Below are 24,534 nucleotides of genomic sequence, written 5' to 3'. Positions count from 1 at the left end.
TATAATTACATTCCTCAGCACTGACATTTCCCCAAAATAATGTATAAATGATTAGAAATGTAAGCCTATCCAGAAATATTTCAGAGATTTACTTAAGGATTATAATAGCATCTATAAAACATCTTAGAAAACCAAACCCCTACCTTTGGGTCAAAGTTGACACTAAGAAGACCATTTATGGCACTGAATTTAACCAAGGGTTGATTCAAATTGAATTCACAGATTTCATCCACAGTAGCTTTCCATTCATTATAGATATGATTTTCAAATTGGTCTAGTAAAGTGGTCATTTCGACATACTTCTGATACACTGCAGCTTCATCAGGATTGTCCGAGAATCTGTAGGAATAAAGCTTTTCCACTTTTCTATATATTGATTTCAGCTTATTTTATAATAATATAATATACATAAATGATGATGTTATACATTATAAATGTCCTGGAGGAGAAATAATAAATACCAAATAATGCTTTTGAATTGTTTTTGCTTTAAAATATATAGTTATAAATAAATGGAACTCCAAAGATTTTGCTAAATGTCAACAGCAACAAGATACTAATCTCTACAGAGTTAAAAAAGGCACAGAGAAATGCATAATTAGAAGTGTGTTTGTTACCAGAGAAAGGTAAAATAATAGCAAAAAATCATAACAAACATTATGGATGAAAAGAAAGTATAAAGAAAAAAAGGACCTGAGTCCCATCAAAAATATTATAACCACAAAGATGGAGCCCCCTAACAAACCAGTGAAGAGAATTAAATGAAGCAATGACTTCTTGAGTGCTACCCTATATAAAAACTACCTGTAATATTAGAATAGTTTACCATGACATAGGCCTCAGTACTTACAGATAATGGAGAGATGAAAAGTTTGACCAAAACATTTGAAGGCGTTCAAGGACCTCTTTAGCCCATTTAATATTTCCAGAGGTAAATGGCATATTCTTGTTAAGAACTACAAGACCATGTTCAATCTGCAAGTTGATATTTTGGTGAAGAGGAAGAGAAGGAACATTTAATGAGGATGCTTTCCAACTTTGTAAGTAACTGTTCATTTTGGTACTTCAGTATAAAACCTATCTGAGTGGTGCCTGCCTGTAATCCCAGAGACTGGGGAGGCTGAGGGAGGAGGATTGCAAGTTCCAGGCCAGCCTCAGAAACTTAGCAAAATCCTGTCTCAAAATAAGGGACTGGGGATATAGCTCAGTGGTGAAGTAAACGGGTTGAATCCCCAGTATTACAAAAAAAAAAAAAGTGTTTAAAAACTTGAGATGTGTGGAGTGTGGAGATTCCTTAGAAAACTCGGAATGGACCCTCCATTTGACCCAGCTATCCCACTCCTTGGCCTATACCCAAAGGACTTAAAATCAGCATACTACAGAGATACAGCTACATCAATGTTCATAGCTGCTCAATTCACAATAGCCAGACTGTGGAACCAACCTAGATGCCCTTCAATTGATGAGTGGATAAAGAAACTGTGGTATATATATACAATGGAATATTACTCAGCCATAAAGAATGATAAAATTATGGCATTTGCCGGCAAATGGATGAAATTGGAGAATATCATGCTAAGTGAGATAAGCCAATCTCAAAAAGCCAAGGGACGAATGATATCGCTAATAAGTGGAGGATGACACATAATGCGGGGGAGGGAAGGGTTAGTGTTAGGGTTAGAGTTAGGGTTAGGGAGGGGGGCAAGTATGGAGGAAGGAAGGACTGTATAGAGGGTAAAGAGGGGTGGGAGGGGTGGGGGGAAGGGAAAAAATAACAGAATGAATCAAACAACATTACTCTATGTAAATTTATGATTACACAAATGGTATGCCTTTGTGCCATGTACAAACAGAGAAACAACATGTATCCCATTTGTTTACAATAAAAAAAAAAAAAAAAAAACTTGATTAGGAGAGTTATGGTCCTAAAGCAAGTTCTCCATCTCCATAAGAAACCAGTTAAATTAAAAAAATTAACACCTCTATCTAATCTTTAGATATAATCAAATATCTAGGCCATTACTTACAAAAATGATATTGTGAATATGGTCAACCTCACACCACTTACCTGTTCCATATGTTCATTATATAACTGCTTACACATATCCAGCTCTGTATTCAACATGTTCACTAGTGTGCTGTAATGTGGGCTGAAAATTTCCATGACAACTGGTTTCTCTAGAAAATTCCCAAATATAGTCAAAAGCTAGAAAAATCAAAGTTAGAAAGGTTAAGAACTGTGAGTTTTTAATACAAATATTCAGCTCATAATATCCCCCACTAAACCTCTGACATGACTAGATAGAAGAAAAGTCCAGAACTCTACATTGCTTCAACATGTTGAATCTTTCTAAATGTCTATACATTCAACAAGTCAAATTCTAGATGTAATTCTTCTCTCTCAGTGGAAACTGAGAGGGGTCAGAAACAGCCCATCTGTCAGAAGTCCCTGCTCTCAGTTAATAATACTTCCTATTGGGCATCAGGGAGCATTTTTGAAGATGCTTGTGTATGTGAGAATAAAAGCGAGTGTGATACACATGTTATTTTTTCTTCCCTCCTGCATATATATTCTTTAGATATAAGAATCCCCACATCCATGAGGAGGACCTCCTGATTTCACCATCAATAATTACACCAAGTGTACCACTCACACCATCTGTTCTTCCTATAGCCCCTGTGTACCCACAAGATCTAGCCATCCCTGACAGTAACCTGGGACAGCAGTGTTTTGTTCCAAAACCAACCACTCCACAGGTGGATGCCTCCTTTGACATGAATGTCCTGGCTCAAACCTATGCCTTGAGCTAATCAGATTCTCTGATTCTGAGTCAGCACATGGCTGACTGAATCCATGCTGTGTAAAGTTACGAGTGAGTAGAAAGTACTAGCGAGCAGAGAAGCCAAGTGAAAGGGGACAGAAAAAGTAGACACAGGGACTGACCAGGATCACTTTACCAGCAAAGCAGAAGCAAAGGTCCACAGGTCCTCTTGCTCAATGAAGTGCCTGCCCTAGGTTTCAAACTAACACTCGCCACCGGCACCCACAGAGCTAACCTTGGAGCTGAACCTTGGATCCCTTGGTCTCATCTTGTTTACTGCTCATGCCAATTTTCTTGTGTATATTTTTATGAAACCAGTGTTTATATTATGCTATGTGCCAGATACTATACATCTGGGCCCTTAAAAATGCTGATATTACGTGTTCTAGATATGGACACTGAGTTGTGGGAAGGGAGTAACTTGCCAAAAGTCACAAAGTAGAACTGGGATTTTAAACTGGGCCACCTAGTGCCTGGGTCTACGCTTTAAGGTGAAGACTCTTATGACAGGGGGCCACTGAAAGCTACATCACAGTAGTACCCTTTTTCCATTTTTTTCTTTCTACAGTTTCCATTACCAGTGGTAACTGAAAATATTAAATGGAAAATTCTAGAAATGGACATTTAAGTTTTGAAGACCTTTTATTACATTACATTGTTATAAATGCTCTACTTGTTATCAGCTGTTAGTCTTACTTATGCCTTATCTATAAACTAAACTATCATGAGACATATGTATAGAAAAAAATATAGTACACAGAGTTTAATACTCTCCATGGATTCAGGCATCTACTGTCATGTAAAGGGGCACTTTATGTTTTGTTATTTGCTTATGGGCTTTATTATATGTCCCTTATTTGGCATCTTATTATGTATTTTAAAAGATGCCACCTCAATATAATCAAATGTACTTAAGGTGACAGAAAACCTGTCAAACCTTGTGCCTTGTTAGCAAAATGAAAAAGAATTTTGTTCAGAATATATTAGGTATTTCTCAAAACTTATTTTATTTAAAAAATAGCTTCGTTATAAAAGTTATGCAAACATTTCCAGAAACTACACTCAACGAAAAAAAAAAAAAAGCAAAACACCAACATAATGAAAAAAGTTATACAAACTAAAATGTAAATCTAAATATATCTGAGGGGCCAATTCAGACAAAAACATTCCAGCTTTTTCTGGTAACATTGATTATATCTATCACAGAAACCACTAAATATTTTTAAATTGTGGTGGTTAGCTTCTACCTAGCAAAATATAAATTATTAACTGTCTTCTTACAGCCATTGTTTGGTTATGTTTGGGCTTCCTGTAAATTTAAAAGTCAACGCTGCCTCATGAGTTTAACAAAGAAGTGTTCTCCAGCAACAATTGAGAAATACATTTATTTCACAACATTATTTTTCAAACACTTATCATATTGGGCCCAACAGAAACACAAGACCAGAAGTTTCCTTGCTACATCTCACCTTGCATTCCTGCTTAGTGGCACCTAACTCCCAATGCAAAGAAGGAAAGATGGGAAATATTCTTTGGGTAGGCAATAAAACCAAAAAAGTAAAAGTTACAATGTCTTAGTGTACATTATCATAATATTCATTATCACAAACATGTAAAAATTACCCTCAAGAATGAAAATAAAGATCATTGTTCTGGAATCTCTTGCTTCCTTCTCACAGAACTAAGACTTATTTTAAGGAGGATATCAATGTTTTCCTTCACAATGACCTCAAAGGTTAAAAATGGATTTCTACATTTCTCCCCTTAAATATCCCACATAAGATTCATAAGGTTTAATTTTCTTCTATTTCCCAGATTCATAATGTAATGCAACTTCTCACAACATTGTTCTCACTGTCCATAGTACATATTTATATTTTTCCTTGGTTTGACTTTTTTAAAAATTTTTTAAAAAATCTGTGGACCCTCAACCATATACACTTCACAGTTTATAGTTTTCAAATACACATTGAGTATTCCTTATCTAAAATGCTTGGGACCAGAAGTGTTTGGCATTTCAGACAATTTTGGAAATCTGAATACTTCCACACATATGATGAGATATCTTGGGGATGAGGTTCGAACTTAAATACAAAAGTCATTTATGTTTCCTATGTATCTTACACACATAACCCAAAGGTAATCTTATATGATATTTTTCGTAGTTTTGTACACAGTATGGGAATTTTCCACCAGTGGCATTATGTTATAGCACAAAAAAGTTTTGGATTCAGGAGCATTTCAGACTTTAGATTAGGGATGTTCAATTGTCTAAAGTCTTTTCTAGACACTTTTCTTACCCACTTCAGTTTATCTTCATGTAAATTTTAGAGCTATGTATTCATGCTTTCATGTTTTATTAAGTATGAGCACTCTAGATTTTGAAGCACTATAGTTTTATATCAGAGGCAAATGGTGTTTGGTACCCTTTGTGGCCATGACTTCACCCAGAGCATGCACCTCCATTGCCATCTTCAGAAAGTAGCCTATAAATATTTCTTCCCTGGGACCAATAATAGAGTTTCTCAATTTGCACCCATGGTTAAAATCCTCCTTTCTCTTAAACATACAACAATGTAATTTTTTTCTCCTGCTGTTCCTCTTTCAGCAACTTATCCTCATCAATGTGACATTTCAATACTCAAATTACCAGTTAGTACAATTACCCCTAAGCAGTTATTGAGTGCCTGTTGTATACAAGGCACTGCAAAAGGCTCCCTAAACCTCATAAAAGCTGGAAGATGATGCCCACCCCCCTTGCAAAGTTCATAAAGGCAGGATTCCAAAACTTAAGTTTTTCAGTAAACAAGGTACAAATATGGAGAAAGTTTTTTAAAAACCACATGGTGACAAGGTAAGAGAGAAAATTATTTAGAAACGGTAGAATTTGTAGACAGGCAAGAATAAAGACGAATTAGAAATGGAAAGTGAGATTTCACTCTCCATTCCTTCTTCCACATAATAACAACAGTGTGAAAAAAATGAGTTTCAATTAATATGAATATGATAGACTACTACACAGACACTAAAAATCATAGTCAAATTCTGATATAAAGGCAAGAAAAATATGACTTGGCTAAGTGGGAAAAGTTACAAAAGAGGATCAGAATATGTTGGCATCTTTGTCTAAGAGAAAAATATATGCAAATTGAGTCAAACAGTGAGTGTTATATATAATAGTCATTGTACCTGAAAGATTGTAGGCCATTTTATTTTGTAATAAGAGGCTAGATATTTTAGCCAACGGCATCTCATTTTCACCCAAGAGTTTTGTTTTGTTTTTTTTTTTTAATAAACAAAGTGCCATCTGATCCTTGTGAATTCTCCATGTTTAAATGCTCAATTGAGGACAAGGACACTGGGGGCCTCACCATTGTTTGACCGATTCATTTGAATTTAAAAGTCAAAGTCAAACAATCCCTTGTAAAAAATTTGTCTGCTATATTGTTTTGCACTGTTACTCCCAACACATTGTTCCCATGATCCCAGTTGTGTTTCTTTGGATATCGAACATTCAATTTCTCTTTTGAGATGTAACCCGATTATGAATTTGCACTTGACTTGCAAGTCTCTTCTCTGGCAAGCGCCTTCCTTTCACCTGACATTCCTACTCCCCATATTACAAGCCTTCAATTTGGGGAAGCCATCAAGATGCTTGTGTTTTATGCAATTCTTAATACAAACAGACTGTTTTTCATCAGTTCTGTGACAAGATTCTTTGATGTCTTAACACCTCTGAAATTGACATGCATTATAGAGTCAATGGAATCATAATTATTTGGCAAAATTTTTTTCTTTATTGACACATAAATAATGATGTATCTGATAATCAATGATGTCTTACACCTGATGAAATACAGTGTATAAATGGTTATTTGTTTCAGTCAGAGTAATGAAGCAGGCAGGCAAACCCAACGTATGTAAACAATGGTTAAAAAAAAAAAATTCCTGAATTAACAGGCATTTTTCACTCTTCACTGAAGCTTAATGTTGAATCAATATTTCATTGGAAGGTCAAGCTTACTCTAAAGGTAATGAGCACTAAAATGTTGTGAATACCAGAAAAAAAAAAAAAATCAATAGTTAAACGTCCTAAAAATGACCTTGCCAAACTAAACTTCATTACTCATTAGTGCATTATTACTTATTTTTCAGTGTGAATTTGAAGGGAACACAACTAATCTAATACTGCGCCTTATTCAGAGAAGAGTGTACTCATGCCTGGCGTCTAATAGTCCAAATTATTCAATAGTAAAACATTGTCACGGTAGCTTCCACCAAACTCACCTTAAATGCAGCTTCCAAACCATTGCAGTTACAGAAACCTTCACAGAGAACCGTCCCAAGCCTTCTGTCAAAATCCAAAGTTTGGGATTTAAATGCAGCATAATCATGTTCAAACTCCTGTAAAATTCAAAGTAAAATAGTCGTCTACAGGAAAGAATCCAACAGTGAAAATAACAATCACATAAACCTGACCTAACTTTCTGAATTTACTTTTCATAACAGGACCCCAAAGATAACCAATGAGCAGCTGTATCGACTGAGCAAGGGGCCACTGACTGCCCAGTGTCCATAGCCTTTTCCCTGGCTCAGACCCCAGCACCAGAACTCTGGCCCACATTCACATGGGAGCATCTGTGTGTCTCACTTCTCCCAACACTTTTTGATTATAAATGAAAAATAAAGCTTTCTGAACAGAAATAAAAAGAACCTAGCCTTATGATAACTTCAGTCCATTGATAAGTTTAAGGGGGACAGTTTTTGGTAGTTTTTCAGAGTGGAAAACCTACATGGAAATTCTATTTCTTCAAGTGAGTGCTAAAATCCACAGGTCTGTGAGAAAACATCATTAGTGAGACAGGAGAAATAAATACTGTTTCTTTCCAGCAAACCCCCAGTTTCCTGATACATAATCACATACTCCCATAACTAGAAGGAAGGAAATGGTGAGAGATTAACTGGCATCTTCACAGCACTGCAATTCTATATTCTGCAAAGCTATCCAAAGAATGCAGAAACTTGGGCTTCGTGGTCATGACAGTCAGGGTACCCCGAAGCACCTGCCACTGACTTCACAAAGACCTTTGCCACTGCTGTTACCAATAACTAATAATCATGACGACATTTATTTAGTTCTGTTATTCATGCTTCATATCATCAACTTGATTCTCACAACATTATGTCAAAGGTAATATTTTTTTCCATTTAAAAGTGACAAATAAAAGTTAAATAATTTGCTTAAGAACCAGACCAGGGCCATGCCCAAGGAGATGGAAAACAGGAACCCGATCAAGAGACAGGAGACAAGATGGCCAGCACTTGTCAGAGACAGGAGCGGAAGGGGTTACCCAGGTTTCTACTAGGGTGTGTAAAAAGGAGGAGTTGCTTTGTAGCAAAGGACAGGACCAGAATTTAAAGCCAGGTGGTCTAGGTCCTGAGCCTGACTCTCAAACATGGTGCTGTTTCTAAGGAGGAATACACCTGTGCTTGTCTGAGTCCTCCTACCCACAAATTCCTATGTTGAAATTCTAACATATTAGGAGGTGGGGTCTCTGGGGGGAAATTAGGTGGGGAGGACAGAGCCCTTCTGAATGAAGGGGACTGGTGTCCTCATTAAGAGGCCTTGCACAGACCCCTGGGCCCACCCGCCAGGTGAGGGCACAGCAAGAAGGCTCTTAAGAACTCGAGGCAGCCTCTGTTGCACAACAAATCTGCTGTGACCTTGATCTTGAACTTGCCAACTTCCAAAGCCACAAAAAGTAAATTTCTCATGTTTGTGAGACACTGGATTTACGCTGTTTTGTTATAACAACCTGAACAGACTGCGACAGCATGTGACGCTGAATTCCACACACACTGGGAAACAGTGCAATGGCAGAGTTCTAGAACACTGTGTGTTGTACACCAGTTATATTTAGCACCAACAGGAAGTTTCTACTTCTCCTGAATTATGGCCAAGCAGTCTCTTCATTCAAGGATCACTGACTTAAAAGTAAACACAACTTCCCAACAAGTTTTAACAAGTCTGACATGTGTGGCTTCTCGGTATAGTAAGACCGGGCATACAATTTATAATCCTCAAACATTATCCAACACTTAGAGATAAGTAACAACTTCAGAGGGGAAAAAAAAAAAAAATGCTAAGCTCTATCCCAGATCTCTCTCCCTTGCTCGTGCATTCCTGAAACCAAATTTAGAACTGCAGACAGGACCCCTCTCTTAGGAAGTCTCATAGGGATTTCAAGTTTATCTTGCACAAATGTGAACTCATTGCCTTATCTATAAAGCTGCTCTGACTTTGTACACACCCTAGTAGAAACCTGGGTAACTCTTTCCACTCCTCCCTCTGGGAAGTGCAGTCCATCTTCTCTCCAGTTTGTCTGTCTCCTGACTAGGTCTCTGTTCTCCATCTCCCCAGGCACAACCCTGGCCTAATGACCACCACTGTTCATCTGAACTGCTGTTAGCCACTCTCTAAACTACTCTCTCTGCCCATAGTCTTGTCTGACTTATCCACCAGACCACAGCATTAATAGTCTTTCTAAAATAGAAATCTTAAGTCATTCCTATTCATAATCCTTTACTTTGTAATCTCAATTCAGAATCTGAATTTCCTAAGATAAAATCCAAAAGTGAGTATAACCAACAAGTCCCTGTGTAATCTGAACCTTACTTACTAACTTTCCTGCCACTTCTCCAAATTTTACACTCAGGATCTGGCTACACCTGTCACATCTCCACGCCCCCCTCAACCCCCATCACCAACTCCTCACTTGATTCATTTCTATTTATGTTACAGGTCTTGGTTTATTTTCATATCTGGAAAAGAACCTCTTGCAAATGTTCTCACAGCACTGTACTTTTCATACCCTAGCACCAAGCACACTTTGTAAGAACTACCTACCTGTATTCTCCCCTAGACTTTAAGTCTAACAGACAGGTTTACTTTTTCAATTATGGTACCAATATTTCATGAGGTTCCCAGCTCATAGCTGTTTCTCAATAAATATTCACTAGAAAATAAATGACTAAGTATTACTTAGGAATCATTATAAAAATGTATCCATATTTTGAAAATGACAAAGTTAACTTTACTAGCATCATGGGAAGCTATTGAAGGTTTTAATTAGAGGAAAGCCATGACTTAACTTGGCTTGTAAAGGCTGTCGAGCTGCAGTGTGGAGAACAGACTAATGCATCCTTGACAGGCAAGTGCAAAAGCCAGGTAAGAAGTGAATGATGGATATAGTTTCAGGGTATATATGAACTTGGTGCTTCTTGTGAGAAAATGAGTGAGGTTATGGATGAATCCAAGGTTTTGCACTAAATGGCCAATTATATGTGGCATGTAATGAAGTGTAATGGATTCTCATCTGAATTTGACCAGATCTTTACAAAAGAACTAACACCAGTCATTCTTAAATTATTTCATGAAATTGAAGAGAGGGAACACTTACAAATACAGTCTGTAAACACGGTGTCACCCTGATACCAAAACAGAACAAAAGTGCATCAAGGAAAGAAAACTTCAGACCAATATCCCTCATGAACACAGAGGTAAAAATCCTTAATAAAATATTAGCAAGTCACATTCAAAAACACATCAAAATCAGATAATAATGGAATGAGAGTAGAAATCAATAACAAAATAAAAAACAGAAATTACTCCAACACTTGGAGACTAAATAATATGCTATTGAATGAAACATGGATAACAGAAAACATCAGGGAGGAGATAAAAAAATTCTTAGAGATCAATGAGAATGATGATACAACATATCAAAATCTCTGGGACACTATGAAAGTGGTACTAAAAGGAAAATTCATTGCATGGAGCGCATTCCAGAAAAGAATGAAAAGTCAACAACTAAATGACCTAACATTACAGCTCAAAGCCCTAGAAAAAGAAGAACAGAATAACAGCAAAAGTAGTAGAAAACAGGAAATAATTAAAATCAGAGCTGAAATCAATGAAATTGAAACAAGAGAAACAATTCAAAAAACTGACAAAACAAAAAGTTGGTTCTTTGAAAAAGTAAACAAAATAGACAAAACCTTAGCCACACTAACAAAGAAGAGAGAAAACTCAAATTACTAAAATTCATGAAGAAAAAGGAAATATCATGACAGACATCACTGAGATACACAACATAATGAGAAGCTACTTCGAAAATCTGTATTCCAACAAAATAGAAACTACTGAAGACACTGACAAATTTCTAGAGACATATGCTCCTCCCAAACTGAACCAGTGGGACATAAACAATTTAAACAGATCAATATCAAGGAATAAAATAGAAGAAGCCATTAAAAACCTACCATCCAAGAAAAGCCCAGGACCAGACGGATTCTTGGCCGAGTTCTACAAGACCTTCAGAGAAGAACTCATTCCAATACTTCTCAAAATATTCCAGGAAATAGAAAAGGAGGGTACCCTACGAAACTCATTCTATGAAGCTAATATCACCCTCATACCCAAACCAGGCAGACATATCAAGGAAAAAAAATTTTAGACCAATATCCTTGATGAATATAGATGCAAAGATCCTTAACAAAATATTGGCAAACCATATCCAAAAACATATTAAGAAAATGTGCACCATGATCAAGTGGGGTTCATCCCTGGAATGTAAGGATGGTTTAACATCCATAAATCAATAAATGTAATCCATCATGTCAATAGACTTAAGGATAAGAATCATATGGTTATTTCAACTGATGCAGAAAAAGCGTTCCACAAAATACAACACCACTTCATGCTCAAAACACTAGAAAAAATAGGGATAGTAGGAACATACCTGAACATTGTAAAGGCTATTTATGCTAAGCCCAAGACCAACATCATTCTTAATGGAGAAAAACTGAAAGCATTCCTTTTAAAAATGGGAACAAGACAGGGATGTCCTCTTTCACCACTTCTATTCAACATTGTACTCGAAACTCTAGCCAGAGTAATTAGACAGACTAAAGAAATTAAAGGGATACGGATAGGAAAAGAGGAACTTAAGCTGTCACTATTTGCTGATGACATGATTCTATATTTAGAGGATCCAAAAAAACTCCTCCAGAAAACTTCTAGACCTCATCAATGAATTCAGCAAAATAGCAGGCTATAAAATCAACATGCATAAATCTAACGCATTTTTATACGCAAATGATGAAACATCTCAAAAGGAAATGAGGAAAACAACTCCATTTGCAATAGCCTCAAAAAAATAAAATACCTGGGAATCAATCTAACCGAAGAGGTGAAAGATCTCTACAATGAAAACTACAAAACATTGAAGAAAGAAATTGAGGAAGACCTTAGAAGGTGGAAAGATCTCCCATGTTCTTGGATAGGAAGAATTAATATTGTCAAAATGGCCATACTACCTAAGTGCTATACAGATTCAATGCAATTCCAATTAAAATCCCAATGATGTACCTTACAGAAATAGAGCAAGAAATCATGAAATTCATCTGGAAGAATAAGAAACCCAGAATAGCTAAAGCAATCCTTAGCAGGAAGAATGAAACAGGGGTATTGCAATACCAGAACTTCAACTATACTACAAAGCAATAGTAACAAAAACGGCATGGTATTGGTAGCAAAATACACAGGTAGATCAATGGTACAGAATAGAGGACATGGACACAAACCCAAATAAATACAATTTTCTCATAGTAGACAAAGGTGCCAAAAATACACAATGGAGAAAAGATAGCCTCTTCAACAAATGGTGCTGGGAAAACTGGAAATCCATATGCAGCAGAATGAAACTAAACCACTATCTCTCACCCTGCACAAAATTCAACTCAAAATGGATCATGGACCTCGGAATCAGACCAGAGACCCTGCATCTTATAGAAGAAAGAGTAGGTCCAAATCTTCAGCATGTCAGCTTAGGATCAGACTTCCTTAACAGGACTCCCATAGCACAAGAAATAAAAGCAAGAATCAATAACTGGGACAGATTCAAACTTTAAAGCTTTCTCTCAGCAAAGGAAACTAGCTAGCAACAATGTGAAAAGAGAACCTACAGAGTGGGAGAAAATCTTTGCCACTCATACTTCAGATAGAGCGCTAATTTCCAGAATCTATAAAGAACTCAAAAAACTCTACATGAAGAATACAAATAACTCAATCAACAAATGGGCTAAGGATATGAACAGACACTTCACAGAAAAAAAGCTACAAGCAATCAACAGATATATGAAAAAATGTTCAACATCTCTAGCAATAAGAGAAATGCAAATCAAAACCACCCTAAGATTCCATCTCACCCCAATTAGAATGGCGATTATCAAGAACACAAACAACAACAGGTGTTGGCGAGGATGTGGGGAAAAAGGTACACTCATCCATTGCTGTTGGGGTTGCAAATTAGTGCAGCCACTCTGGAAAGCAGTATGGAGATTCCTCAGAAAGCTTGGAATGGAACCACCATTTGACCCAGCTATCCCACTCCTTGGCCTATACCCAAAGGACTTAAAACCAGCATACTACAGAGATACAGCCACATCAATGTTCATAGCTGCTCAATTCACCATAGCCAGATTGTGGAACCAACCTAGATGCCCTTCAATTGATGAATGGATAAAGAAACTGTTTATACACACACACACACACACACACACACACACACACACACACACACACAATGGAATATTACTCAGCCATAAAGAATGATAAAATTATGGCATTTGCAGGCAAATGGATGAAATTGGAGAATATCATGCTAAGTGAGATAAACCAATCTCAAAAAACCAAAGGACAAATGTTCTTGCTGATAAGTGGATGATGACACATAATGAGGGGGTGGGAGGGGGGCAAGAATGGAGTAAGGAGGGACTGTATAGCGGGAAAAGAGGAGTGGGAGGGGTGGGGGGGAGGAAAAAATAACAGAATGAATCAAACACCATTACCCTATGTAAATGTATGACTACACAAATGGTATGCCTTTACTCCATGTACAAACAGAAACAACATGTATCCCATTTGTTTACAATAAAAATAAATTATAAAAAACACATCAAAAAGATAATATACCATGATAAAGTGGGTTTCATTCCAGGGATACAAGGTTGTTCAACATGCACAAATCAATAAATGTAATTCACCACTTAAATAGAATTGACAAAAATCACATGAGTATCTCAATAGATGCAGAAAAGGCCTTTAATAAAATCCAACACCCATTCATATTAAAAATACTAGGAAAACTAGGGATTGAAAGAACTTACCTAGACATCATAAAGACCATTTATGACAAACCCAAAGCCAACATCATACAAACTGGAGAAAAACTAAAAGTATTTATTCTAAAATCAGGAACAAGACAAGTCTGTCTACTCACCACTCCCATTCAATATAGTCCTCAAAACATTAGCAAAATGATCAGGCAAGAAAAGGAAATCAAAAAATAAAGGAGGACTGGATGGAGCTCAGTGGTAGGGTCCTCCCACCCCGACCCTAGGTTCAATTCCCAGTAAAACACACACAAAGTAGGTTTGGGGATGGGTAAAGCAAGAATTTAGCTTTGAACCTGTTAATTTTGAGATGTCTATTAAATATCTCAGTGGAATGATAAGTAGGTAGTTGAATATATGCTACGTATTCGGGACTTAGGATATGTTTCCCACTGTTAGAAAAGTCCTTTAGGTTTCTGCTAAATGTTTTTTATCAAGGTGGAGTTCTGTATTATTTTTCTAAGGGTTTTTTTTTTTTTTTTTTTGTCATAAATGGGTGTTGAATTTGGTCAATTTGTTTTGTGTGTTAACATGATTACTGGAAATTCTTTTCAGCCTATTAACATGGAAATTACACTGAAAGCTGTACGTGTTGATTTCAAATTCAAATTAAATATTGAAATGGTCCTACATTCCTAGAATAATTGTACAACATGTTGTACATGAACATGTTGTACAACTCTTTTTATATTGGTGGAACTATAGATTGATACAACCATTATGAAAAACAATATGGAGGTTCTAAGGAAATTAAGAATAAAACTACTATGTAACCCAATAATCTTCCTTCTGAATGTATACACAAAGGAGAGAAATCACCTTATAAAGACATTTGCACTCCTACATTCAATGCAGCTAGAAGAGGTGGGTTCCAAGGTGTACCTTTGAGATATATATTTTGTCCTTGTTTAGGGAAGCTCTCTCTGCTTCCCAGTGTGATGTCCGGAGCCACTTTGCAACATTATACCCTTCTGCCATGATGATCTGCCACACTTTGGGCCCCAAGGAATGGAGTCAGTCACCTATGACTGAGACCTTTGAAACTGTGAGCCCCAAATAAACTTTTCCTACTTAAAATTGTTATCAGGTCTTTTGGTCAAGGTAGTGAAAAAACTGACTAAAACACATATAATAACAGTGAACAATCCAAAAAGGATATTAAGAAAACAATTGCAAAATGGGCAATTCTAAGCATGTAACATCTATAATCCCAGCAACAGGAAAGGCCAAGGCAGGAGCATCACATGTTCAAGGCCATCCTCATCAACTTTACAAGACCATGCCTCAAAATAAAACTTTTAAAACACGGCTAAGGATGTAGTTAAGTGATAGAATGCTTGCCTAGCATGTGTAAGGACCTGTTTCAATTCCCAGTGAAGAAGAAAAAGAATACAATTACATTTAAAATTTAAATTTTAGAATTTTAATTTAAAAATTAAATTTTTTACAATTATTTACAATTTTAATTTAAAAAGAATAAAGTAGTTAAGAATAAATTTAACCAAGGAGGCAAAGATTTGTACACCAAAAACTGCAAAATAATTGCTACAAAAAATTAAAGAATGTATAAGAAGTAGAAAGACGTCCATTTACACAGACCAGAAGAATATCATTAAGATGATGATATTACCCAAAGCGATCTATACAGTTATTATGGTTTGGATATGAAATATCAACCAAAGGCTCGGGTGTTAAAGGTGAAGTAGCTATGTTCAGAAGTGGGGCTTTGGGAAGTAATTGGATTATGAGGGCTCAAATCTCATCAAGGGGTTAACCCACTGATTGCTTCATAACTGAATGGACTATTGGGAAGTTGTGGAACTCCATAGGTGGGAGCTAGTTGAAGGGAGCAGGTCCTGGAAAGTGGGGGTTTCCCCTGGGGACTTTTATCCCTGGCCCCTTCTCTCTGCTTCCTGACCATCATGAGGTGAGCAGCTCTGCCTCACCACAGGCCCAGAATCCAGAGAGCCTAGTAACCATGGACAGAAAACTTCTAAAACCATGAGCCAAAATAAACCTTTCCTCCTCTAAGTTGTTTTTCTCAGGTAGTTTTCAACAGAAAGCTAACATGCATCAATATAATCCCTATCAAAAATCTCAACCAAGGTCCTTTGTAGAAATTTTTTTAAAAACCCTAAAACTCTCATCAAATCCCAAGGGATCCTGAAGAGGTAAAATAATTTTGTCCTTGTTTTTCCGAAACTCCTCACACTTCCTACGGCTATTTTTTCATTTGTTTCAAACATGTTCATAATTGTTTATTAAAGCACATTTACCACGGGTGATCTAGAACTCTTTGTCAGATAATCTCAACATCTCTATTAGCTTGCTGCTGGCATCAACTGGTTGTCTTTTTGTCTTTCAGCTGAGATCACAGTTCACTCTATAAAATGTCTGGACGTTTTCAAATTGCTATGAGTCTGAATCTTAAACTGCTTTGGGTGACTTTCTAATACTGTTTTAGGCTCATTACTGTCAGGTGAAGAGAGAATTTGATGTTCTCCATTCAGCATCTATTTATGCTCAAGGGTAGGAAGACCCCTTGCTTAAACTAGACTGGGGTGAGATGTCCAACTCCCCATGTGGTCTCTATTGACACCACAGTGAACATGGTATTGTTACTATTTTACCACAGTAAGGGTCCTGACTCTCCATCAAGCTTCCTCTGACACCAGCCCAGAGGGATGAGGATGCTACTGGGTGAAGAGAATTCAGGATTCCCATGTGGCCTCCTTGGACACCAGAGAGTTGTGCTCATTCCTGGCCAGGAAAGATAAAAATCATGGCTCCCCTCAGCCTTCTCGGATACCACTCAGTTGGAGCACTTTAATATAGACTGGTGTACCTCTAGGCTCCTCACTCAGCCTTTCCTGGCAGGAGTAGTGGCAGGGCAGTTTCTTCTGTGATTTTGGCAGAACTCGAAAAATTACAGTCTAAGTTTTCTGTCTTGGTAGGCAGCTCCCTTCTTGGTCCTTCAGTTAGAAAAATATCAAAAAATATCAGGCTTTTCACTGGGTTTGTCTTAGTTCATGCCCACTGGTATTTACAGGTTGCCAGTGTATTTGGCTCCAAGACTGGGCCATTTTAGGCAACAAGAAAACCCAGGGAACTCCTCACCATACTCTTTCTTCAGTCCTAAAGCCTTAGCCAGTTTGCCTTCTTTTCACTTTTCAGAGTGAAAATACTGGGCTTTTTTCATATATAAAGAACAGTTTTTGAAGTTGCTCATTGGTATATGCCCCCCGAGTTCAGTCCCTAGTACTGGGGGTGTGGGTGGGGAGGTGGGAATGGCTGTCAAAATATATTGTATTAACATGTTAAAAGCAAAGTATAAATGACTTGTTAAAAGCAAGGCATAAATATACATATATATACATAAATACGTATTATATATATATACATATTTATATTTATACACATTTACATATACAAACTTATATATGTATGTATACATATATGTGTGTGTGTGTGTGTGTGTGTGTGTGTATATATATATATATATTATGTCGGGGGCAGATACCAGGGATTGAACTCAGGGGCACTCAACCACTAAGGCACATGCCCAGCCCTATTTTGTATTTTATTTAGAGACAGGGTCTCATTGAGTTGCTTAGCACCTTACTTTTGCTAAGACTGGTTTTGGGAATTTGTGCTACTCCTGCCTCAGCCTCCTGAGCTGTTGGGATTACAGACATGTGCCACTGCACCAGGCTCTCTCTATATAGTATTATATGTATCAAATTTCTCTGGAACATTTTATAAGAAATTCATAATAGAGTTGCCTTTGGGAAGGAATGGAAAACTAAGAGGAAAGGCTGTGGGGTAAGAAGAGCACCAGGTTATATTTTTTAAATATTATGTTTCTAAAAGTAATGCTTTTAAACATTAAATTTCACATTAAAAAGAAAGCAAAATAAATCAAAATCCTATAGGTGACTAAATCTGTATAAATCAGAATACACTACACATAGCACTAGTAAAATAATAATTCAATAGACAAGAAAGAGATAATGGATTAGTTCTAGAAATCAGCATATAACCTAGTACATATAAACTAAATGAATACTTTCAAAATGTATCTTAGAGCCTGATATGATGGCAGACTAGGTGCCCAGAATAAACTTCCTAGAAAACTAGCAGGAAAGCAGACACAGCAACTCGGTATGCTCCATCCCAGGACACACTCAGTGAACTTTCCAGATAAACCTATTCCCTTCAATTAAATTAGGATTCAAGGAGGGAAATAAATAGAGGGAGAAGCAAGGAAAAAAGAATGCTGGCCTTAGAGATAAGAACTCTGGATTTGAGTCTCTTCTATCACCTGGAAACTGTGTACTCCCAGATGATTTACTCAACCTGTCATTTGCCTATGAGACCACTCTCAGTGTTATAGTGAGAATTCAGCAGGAAGTATGTGAAGCTTCTGGCACAATGCCCAGCACTCAGTAAATGTTAATTGGCTCTGCTTAACAGACTAAATGGAGTCACAAAGTTTCCCTCAAGAAGCAAGCACCATCCTTGCTTAGTAATTCAAGAAATTTTATTTAAGTAACAATACAGAATGCCAGCAAAGAACAGCTACTAAGTCTAATCTCATCAAACTAGCTGTTAAACATGCTCAACAAAGAAATCCAGTCTCATAATTATCTAGGTTTCAAGTGATCACTCAGGGAAAAGTCAAGGAAAATACCTACGGTAACCTTTCCACTCAGTATTAATAACTGAGAAGTCTAAAACCATATTTATCTACATACCTGAATGTGTTTGCATTTTGTCACTGACCAAAATACTCAACAAGAACAACCTAGACAAGGAAAAGTTTTATTTTGGGCTCACAATTTTCAGAAGTTTAGTCTATGGTGGGCCAACTCCATTGCTCTGAACCCAAGGTGAGGCAGAACATCATGGCAGATGGGTGTGGTGGAGGAGCGCTGTTCCATTCATGGTCACCAGGAAGCAAAGATGGGGAAAGGGTCCACAAACCCTTCTAGGGCATACCCCAGTGACCCAGCTCCTCCAGCCACACCCCACTTGCCTACGGTTACTACCTAGTTCACTCAAACTAGGATGACTGGTTAGGTTACATCTCACAATCCAATCGCTTTACCTCCAGATATTCCTGCATTAGCACAGCAGCTCTGGGGAGACACCTCATATATAAATCATCACACTGAGAAAGTCCCCACATTCTGCACAAGGACCATCACAGTGGCAGACCTTTAGTTACACCAATTATGACTGAAAACCTGATTAACAGGCTTGAAATTGATGAGGAGAAAAATATCATTTCAAGAAAGCAAATTACAGTGATCACTTCTTTAATTTACTGGAATACTTTTAAACCATTTCTATACCAAAGTGTAGATGGCTGATCATGACACACCTGTTATGTAAGCATGAGTGTACAAAGGGGACTGGGGGGATGTATAAGGGTGTGTGCAGTGGCGTGGAAGGGCAGGGTGGCATGCTTTCATATGTGTATCACATGTATGCATATAAAAATTACTGATTTCACCATAAAATCAGTGTACAATAGACTCAGCTAAAACACATCAAATGAACAGCTTATTATGCAAAAATATATAATAGATGCAATATTTTGAGGCAATGGTGATAACCAAGAGGTTTTCCAAAAAAGAAAGGTCTTCTTCAGCATAACTATACCAGTTAATTAAAATTTTAGTTAATTCATGTGTTAATCTTAGGGAATGATGTGAACATTAAGCAGCTTCTAGAATATATCTTTTTTTTTTCTTTTTGAATTACTGCTTTTTAATATGGAAAACATAGAAAAACACAAAGAAAAAGAATTCATAACGCCACTGCCCTAAGGTAACCATAGTTAACATTTTGGTAAAGTCCCTTTTTTTTTTTTTCCTGTACCAGGCTAGAAATCAACTGAAGACCTAACACTTGCTAGGCAAATGGTCCACCACTGATATATACAGCCAGTCCTTTAAAAGTTTATTTTATTTTTATTTTTATTTATTTATTTTTTTATTTTTACAGACTGCATTTTGATTCATTGTAGAATATGCCTTAAAGCAAGTTAATCGATAGGAGATGAAGGGGAACTTCAAGGGAAGGTTGATGTCTCTAACTGAGACCTGGAGAGCAAAGGCCTTGCCCACTTTATGTGCAAAGTAAAACAGGCCTCCAAGATACAAATAGCAAGCAGATAGGTGTGTCAAGACAAATGCACTGTCTACTCCCACATGCTTGTGACTGTGCAGGCAGGCACAGGAAGAGCATCAGGACCCCCGAATTGACAAGGCAGTGACATCAGTGAAACCTACTCATGGTCCCTCACCCTAGCATTCTGAAACCTGCCAGGTTCTCTAATTGTGAGGAAAGCACAACTCTCCTACTATTCAAATGTCCCGCCCAGTTCCACAATCCTCATCCAGTAGTTCAAGCAGGTGGACCGAGTCACCGGTTCCCAGAAGATTCCCAATCACTGAATGCCTTCCAAATACCAGACATCACACAAGGCTGTTAGGACAAGCTCAGAATATGTCACTAGGCTTCTCCCACCTTTCCACAAATTATAGGGCACCAGCATGGCAGTGTCCTCTTACCATCGACTACACTTACCTGAACTAAATAATTCAGAGGGGATAAGTTTTACTAAAATGCATTACTGTAAAGCTAACACTTATATATTTTAAAGATTCAATTACTTGGCCAAATATAAACACAATAGTGAATAAATTCATATTTTTAAAAACAAACTAAGTTTTTTAAAACTCAGGCTTCACTGTTTTTGGCAAGCCACTAAAATGATGCTATTTTTATCTTAGAGCTACAGGATGCTCCCAGGTGACAGAACAGAAGCCACTAATCACAACTTAAATCTGAGAGTCTCCCCCTATTTCCTGATGTTGAATATATGAAATAATAAATAGCTCTAAATAACATTATAAGAAACAACCTGCATGTTAGTAATAGATACAATGAAAGGGATGAAACTAACTGAATAAACAGACCAAAAATATATCCAGTGATGTGGGAAAATGCTATAATAAAGTACACAAATGACATGGACATCAGAAAATGAGACTAAAATGAATTATGAAAGAACAAGTTCCTTTTTTTTACAATTTTAAAATTATTTTTAATTAACAGATTATACTATTGTAAAAATGTTTTGAAATATATATACATTGTGATATGACTAAATCTATACACTTTGAATATTTACCATTTCTGTTTGTCAATTACAACTCCAGAAAGCTGGAAACAAATACTTACAAATCCAGACTGAGATCCAGTTATATTAGAAACAGTTGTGGCTTTTTTCTGCACAGAACCAGCTCCAAGTCCCTGAGCCAGCGCGGTGAGCTCTGGCCCGCAGGTTGCTTCAGGGACCAGGACAGGGCAGCCAGGGACTTCCCAAAGCAGCCCGCACCCAAGCAGCCTGCACCTGGCCCCCTCCGGCAGGAAGCGCCTTTCCAGGCTAGCTTCTCGGAGCAGACCGCCCAGTGAGAGCCTTTCTACACAGAGTCAGCCACAAGTCCCCAAGCCAGCGGAGACCTCCGGCCCGCAAGCAGCCTCTGGGACCAGGACAAGGCAGCCAGAGACCTCTCCAGGCAGACCTGCCCCCCGCCCCCTGGCTGCACGCTTTTTCCACAGGGCGATCCAAGATGGCGGACTAAGGGGGAGTACATCTCCAGTCACTTCAATCCTTGAACCCAGGATTCAAGAAGGGGAGGCATTGAGAGACTCGGACTAAAATAGAGCCACGGGGTGAGTCTCCCCAACCCGGTGAAGTGCTGCCGGGGAGGCAGGCCCGGATTTGGGTGGCTTATTAGAGTAGGGCAGAGCAGCTAGAGTCCTCCCCAGGCAGCCCTGCGCACTCTGGTGGTGGGCTCCTCCCACAGGGCCAGATTCTCCAGCATCTCGGAGCAGGCCCCTCAGTGAGAGCCTTTCTGCACAGAATCAAGCTTCAAGTCCCTGAGGCAGCATGGCAAGTTCCTGCCCGCAGGCTGTTTCAGGGACAAGGACAGGGCAGCCAGGAACTTCCCCAAGCAGCCCGTCTCCCTCCGGCGGGAAGCGCCATTCCAGGCTAGCTTCTTGGAGCAGGTCCCCACTGAGAGCCTTTCCACAAAGAGCCAGCTCCAAGTCCTGGAACCAGTACTGGACTAGGGGCAGCTTTCTTTGGAAGCACTGCATTATCTAGTTACTCCAAGACTTCAGGCTACTGAAGGCTAGGAGGTGATACACTGGAAATCTACAGGGACACTATAAGCCAATAGAGGAAATCTGCAATATCACAGAGTCCCACTGACATCTGACCAATATGAGAAAACAAGGGAAGAAAATGTCCTAAACAAACTTAGATACTGTATCAATAAAACCCAATGACAGCACAGCAGAAGAAATGTCAGAAAGGGAGTTCAGAATGTACATAATTAAAACAATCAGGGAAGCAAACGAGGAGATGAAAGAGCAAATGCAGGCATTAAATGATCACACCAATCAACAGTTAAAAGAGCAAATACAGGAAGCAAGAGATCATTTCAATAAAGAGTTAGAGATACCGAAAAAAAAAAAAAAAAAACAAACAGAAATCCTTGAAATGAAGGAAACAATAAACCAAGTTAAAAACTCCATAGAAAGCATAACCAACAGGATAGAACACCTGGAAGACAGAACCTCACATATTGAAGACAAAATATTTAATCTTGAAAACAAAGTTGACCAAACAGAAAAGATGGTAAGAAATCATGAACAGAATCTACAAGAATTATGGGATATCGTGAAAAGGTCAAATTTAAGAATTATTGGGATTAAGGAAGGCTTAGAGAAACAAACCAAAGGAATGAACAATCTATTCAATGAAATAATATCAGAAAATATCAGAAAATTTCCCAAATCTGAAGAATGAAATGGAAAACCAAGTACAAGAGGCTTATAGGACTTCAAACATACAAAATTACAACAGACCCACACCAAGGCACATTATTATGAAAATACCTAACATACAAAATAAAGACAGAATTTTAAAGGCCGCGAGAGAAAAGAGTAAGATTACATTCAGGGGGAAACCAATAAGAATATCAGCAGATTTTTCAATCCAGACCCTAAAAGCTAGAAGGGCCTAAAAGCTACCAAGCCCTGAAAGAAAATGGATGCCAACCAAGAATCTTATACCCAGCAAAACTTACTTTCAGATTTGACAACGAAATAAGATGATAAACAAAAAGCTAAAGGAATTTACAAAAAGAAAGCCGGCATTACAGAACATTCCATGAGGAAGAGATGAAAAACAACGATGCAAATCAGCAATGGGAGGAACTAGCCTAAAGGATTAGGCCAAATAAAGGAGAAACCAAATCATGTCAAAAAACAAAAATGAGTCCACTGACTGGGAATACAAATCATATCACAATAATAACCCTGAATGTTAATGGCCTGAATTCATCAATCAAAAGACATAGACTGGCAGATTGGATAAAAAAGAAAAAGCCAACAATATGCTGCCTGCAAGAGACTCATCTCATAGAAAGAGATACCCATAGACTAAAGGTGAAAGGATGGGAAAAAACATTCCATGCACATGGACACAGCAAAAAAGCTGGAGTATCCATCCTCATTTCAGATAATGTGGACTTCAAGCCAAAACTAGTCAGAAGGGATAAAGAAGGACATTACATACTGCTTAAGGGAAGCATAAATCAGCAAGACATAACAATCATAAATATCTATGCCCCGAACATTGGCTCATCCATGTACGTCAAACAAATACTTCTCAATTCCAGAAATCAAATAGACCACAAAACAATAATACTAGGCTATTTTAACACACCTCTCTCACTGCTGGATAGATCATCCAAACAAAAATTGAATAAAGAAACGATAGATCTCAATAACACAATCAACAATTTAGACTTAACCGACTTATATAGAATATACCATCCAACAAAGAACAAATATACTTTCTTCTCAGCAGGACATGGATCCTTCTCTAAAATAGACCATGTTTTATGCCACAAAGCTACTGTTAGCAAATACAAGAAGATAGAGTTACTACCTTGTACTCTATCAGATCATAATGGATTGAAATTAGAAATAAATGACAGAATAAAAAACAGAAACTTCTCCAATACCTGGAGATTAAATAATACACTATTATATGATGAATGGATAACAGAAGACATCAGGAGGGAAATTAAAAAATTCTTAGAAGTAAACAAGAACAAAGACACATCATATCAAAATCTCTGGGACACTATGAAAGCAGTACTTAGAGGGAAATTTATTTCATGGGGTGCATTCAACAAAAGAAGTAGAAATCAACAAATAAACGACTTAACACTACAGCTCAAAGCCCTAGAAAAAGAAGAGCAGACCAACACCAAAAGTAGTAGAAGACAGGAAATAGTTAAACTCAGAGCCGAAATCAACGAAATTGAAACAAAAAGAAACAATCGGAAAAATTAACAAAATAAATAGTTGGTTCTTTGAAAAAATAAAC

At 37.6% G+C, this 24,534-nt stretch overlaps 1 protein-coding gene across 1 annotated transcript in view; it reads right to left on the bottom strand.

The window, feature by feature from the left end:
* The window catches only part of DNAH11 (dynein axonemal heavy chain 11), a 335,620-nt gene that overhangs the window by 284,697 nt on the left and 26,389 nt on the right, over window positions 1-24,534 (bottom strand). Inside the window, 4 exon segments of the mRNA XM_079151923.1 lie at window positions 144-339; window positions 851-975; window positions 2,069-2,206; window positions 7,110-7,226. Of these exon segments, the coding sequence (XP_079008049.1) occupies window positions 144-339; window positions 851-975; window positions 2,069-2,206; window positions 7,110-7,226 (576 nt within the window).

The sequence above is a fragment of the Sciurus vulgaris genome (assembly GCF_902686455.1).
Source record: "Sciurus vulgaris genome assembly, chromosome: 8".
Classification (NCBI taxonomy): domain Eukaryota; kingdom Metazoa; phylum Chordata; class Mammalia; order Rodentia; family Sciuridae; genus Sciurus; species Sciurus vulgaris.
Note: the sequence above shows the minus strand (reverse complement) of the source record. Positions and strands in the feature narration are given on the sequence as shown.